Source organism: Pyrus communis, chromosome 2 (genome assembly GCF_041283825.1).
Source record: "Pyrus communis isolate YQ-2024b chromosome 2, ASM4128382v1, whole genome shotgun sequence".
Lineage (NCBI taxonomy): Eukaryota > Viridiplantae > Streptophyta > Magnoliopsida > Rosales > Rosaceae > Pyrus > Pyrus communis.
In genome coordinates this window covers 13,929,289-13,933,016 of record NC_142566.1, presented here as the reverse complement: position 1 = coordinate 13,933,016, position 3,728 = coordinate 13,929,289, and the positions used below count along the sequence as shown (strand labels likewise).

The window sequence follows — 3,728 nt, the reverse complement described above, 5'->3', positions numbered from 1 at the left end:
TTCTGGGTATCATTGGAGGTAATGCATAGATACTCCACATTTTCTGCACTTTTTGTTTCAATGTGGTATCCATTTAGACGTATGTCTTTGAAACTCAACAAATTTCGAGTAGATCGAGTAGCATACAATGCATTCTGTATGGACAATATTGTTCCATTTGGTAACATAATCTGGGCTTTCCCTGAACCTTGAATTACATCTGAAGGTCCTGATATTGTTGTTACCCCTACTCTTGTAGGTATTAAGCTTGAGAAATACTTTTGATCACGAAGTATTGTATGTGTGGTTGCACTGTCTGCAAGACAAATATCTCCGCCATTTCTCATGTTCTGAGAATAACCACAATTTTTATCCATGCTCTCTGAGTAAGAGAATCAGAATTAAAAGCAAGTTATAACAAGAAATTTACATGCCACTTTTATTGAATCTGAAAATACTACAAGTTCAGCATAATAAAAGTACATTAATGATTCAATCGGACCGATATACTTCATTTCCCCTTTCCACAATATAGTCTGAAACATCTAGATGAGTTGTGTTCAACTGCCCTGATAAGTCAAACACTGGATCAGGTATATCCATTGGTCTAGCCTGGTCGAGAAAGTTGGTCTCGACACCCTTCTCCTTGAGGGAGGCTTGATACAGATCCACTAGATGTTTTGGGGTACGACAAGTACGTGCCCAATGCCCATTGCCACCACACCTATGGCAGGCTCCTTCAGAGTTTCTAGGAGCATTGTTCATATGAGCTTTGCCTTTGTGGCGATTCGCATTTTTGAAGCTCGGGCCTGAATTATGCCTCGGAACCTGGTTGTGAAACTGAACTCCATGGTTCTTGCCTTTCCTATTCCATCGACCTCGCTTGTGGCCACGTCCTCGTTTATGATTATCACCACCAGAGGATGTGGCGTTCACTTCAAGGGAAGCAACATTCACTTCTGGGAATGGTGCAGATCCAGTAGGTCGGGAATGATGGTTTTTCATCAGGAGCTCATCATTCTGTTCAGCTACTAAGAGCACAGATATCAGCTGGTTGTACTCAGTGTAGCCTCGCACTCTATACTGCTGCTGCAGGAGCACGTTGGAGGCATGAAATGTGCTGAGAGTCTTTTCCAGCATATGCTCCTTAGTAATAATATCCCCACAGAGCTTCATCTGAGAGGTAATTCTGAACAATGCAGAATTGTATTCTGCCACTGACTTGAAGTCTTGGATCCTCAGATGAGTCCACTCATAGCGGGCCCTTGGAAGAATCACCGTTGTCTGGTGATTGTATCTATTTCTCAAGGCATTCCAGAGAGCTAACGGATCTTCAACCGTTAAGTACTCGCTCTTTAGCGCCTCATCAAGATGGCGGTGAATGAAAATCATGGCCTTTGCCCGATCTTGAGAGGATGAGTTGCTCTCTTCCCTGATGGTATCTCCAAGATTCCCTGCTTCCAGATGGATCTTGGTATCCAGTACCCAGGTCAGGTAATTCTTCCCGGTAATATCCAGGGCAGCAAATTCAAGCTTCGCCAAGTTCGCCATTTTCTTTTCTGAAAGAAAATGAGATGTGTAAGAACTTGCAATAATATGTATTCCTGGAGGAATATGATGTTAGAACTTCTGGTTCTTACAAATTTTTCATTTTGATCTTCAGGCCAAAATGATAAGCACTCGAAACTTCTGGCTCGAGATTTTCAGGGTGAATGAGAAGGGCGATCGTACCGCACCATTTTCATTGAAATAATGTAATATAGAATGGGCAATTATTCCGCACCACTCAAGTAACAGGAAAATTAAATATGCAGAGCAGCGTGGGCGATTATACCGCACCACATAAAATTGCAATGAAATTAAACAGCAGGTAAATTCAAATAAAAGTGTTGTAGTGTGGCATTTTACATCTACCTTGCACCCAACACTTAAAAGGTTATCTCTCAAGATGGTGCGGTACAATCGCACCGTACCATCTTGAATTTACCTGCTGTTTAATTTCATTGCAATTTTATGTGGTGCACTATCTTGAATTTACCTGCTGTTTAATTTCATTGCAATTTTCTTATCAAGGTTTTAACGAGGCAACATAAACATACTTGACACTATATCAACGATCCAGGAAAAGTTGTACTCTTTTTCCTTCGCTATGGTTTTTTCCCACTGGGTTTTTCCAAGCAAGGTTTTAACGAGGCAACTCATGTTGGTATGTGGGCATCCAAGGGGGAGTGTTGAAAAGTCTCATGTCTGATGGCAATGAATGCCCACAAAGCAAAAGTCTTCAGCATGGGCAAAGTTTTCAATGCCCATGCAAAGTGAAAGATTGTATAGTCAGACGAAATTTCATAAATTTCAGGATGCATTAACTGCATCAGTTTGGAGACGCTCTATAAATAGAGCACTCCGCATGTTTGTAAGTTACAAGAAAATAAGAAGAAGAAAGAAAACTAGAGAAAAATATCAGTAACATCATCTACTCCTCTGCCTTTTTATTTGTTATCTGCATGTGCTATAATTTTAGTGTGGCATTTTATATCTACCTTGCACCCAACACTTAAAAGGTTATCTCTCAAACTTTAATCCTTTTATAACAGTTACTGATATTTTTCTCTAGTTTTCTTTCTTCTTCTTATTTTCTTGTAACTTACAAACATGCGGAGTGCTCTATTTATAGAGTGTCTCCAAACTGATGCAGTTAATGCATCCTGAAATTTATGAAATTTCGTCTGACTATACAATCTTTCACTTTGCATGGGCATTGAAAACTTTGCCCATGCTGAAGACTTTTGCTTTGTGGGCATTCATTGCCATCAGACATGAGACTTTTCAACATGCTTTTCCCCTTTTTAGCTTTTTTCCTTTTTTCTTTTTTTTCTTTTTTCCTTTTTTTTCTTTTTTTTCTTTTTTTCTTTTTTTCTTTTTCTTTTCTTCTTTTCCAACGCAGCAATGCTTCTGCGTTTTCCTTTCTTCAGTCCGCACAAATACGAGGGGATTTCAGCGAATGGGATTTGTGCAAGCAAAAAAAAACTTGTAGCAAATGGTTCGTGGACTGGTGCGATGATGGGTGCGAGCAAGTTCAGTGGTGGATCAGACGTGGCTGGTTAGTTTAGGCAAGAAGGTTCAACAGCGGAAACGATCTTTGGGTTCAGATTTCGGATTACAGCAGGCGACAGCCAACAGCGGCAGATATGGGGGTCTAAGTTGGACTTCAATAAGATGCGTATAGACTCCGGTGCGACGAAGCAAACGAACAGGAAAGTTTGATCCAGTAAAGATGGCGTCGCTCGCTGGTTAAATGGCGCACAGCACAACTGGCGGTGCGACTAATGATCGGACGGCGCGCTAAACAATCTAGCCGCGCGGCTTGGTGATCTGGATTCTGCACACAGTAGCAGGGTTTTTTTCTTAACCTAGGCTCTGGTGCCAAGAAGAGAATGCTCTTTTGGAATAATTGTGTGTTATATTCATCTCTCAAGGAGAGTTTCATATGATGTTACAATCCTATCATTAAGGAAAGAAATAATTTACATAAAAACATATTAAACTAAGAATCCCAAGATTACAGGAATATATACAAAAATGTCAACAGTATAATATATATATATATATATATATAATTATTATAGTATTTTTAGGGGTATAAAATTATCAAATTAATATTTTGCTTATCGTGTATTGAGTTAACCACGTGTATACCCGGACCAACCCTTTATTTTAACAGCTGTTTATGGGGTTACCCGATAACGACC

The 3,728-nt window shown here is 39.8% G+C and overlaps 1 protein-coding gene across 1 annotated transcript; it reads right to left on the bottom strand.

Annotated features, from left to right (window-relative positions):
• Nucleotides 1–391: 391 nt before the first annotated feature.
• On the bottom strand, nt 392–1,674 carry LOC148698603 (uncharacterized). The gene has a single exon (XM_088684128.1). It carries the CDS (start codon nt 1,528–1,530, stop codon nt 472–474), a length of 1,059 nt encoding a protein of 352 aa, XP_088540254.1. The 5' UTR covers nt 1,531–1,674; the 3' UTR covers nt 392–471.
• Between the last annotated feature and the right edge of the window lie 2,054 nt (nt 1,675–3,728).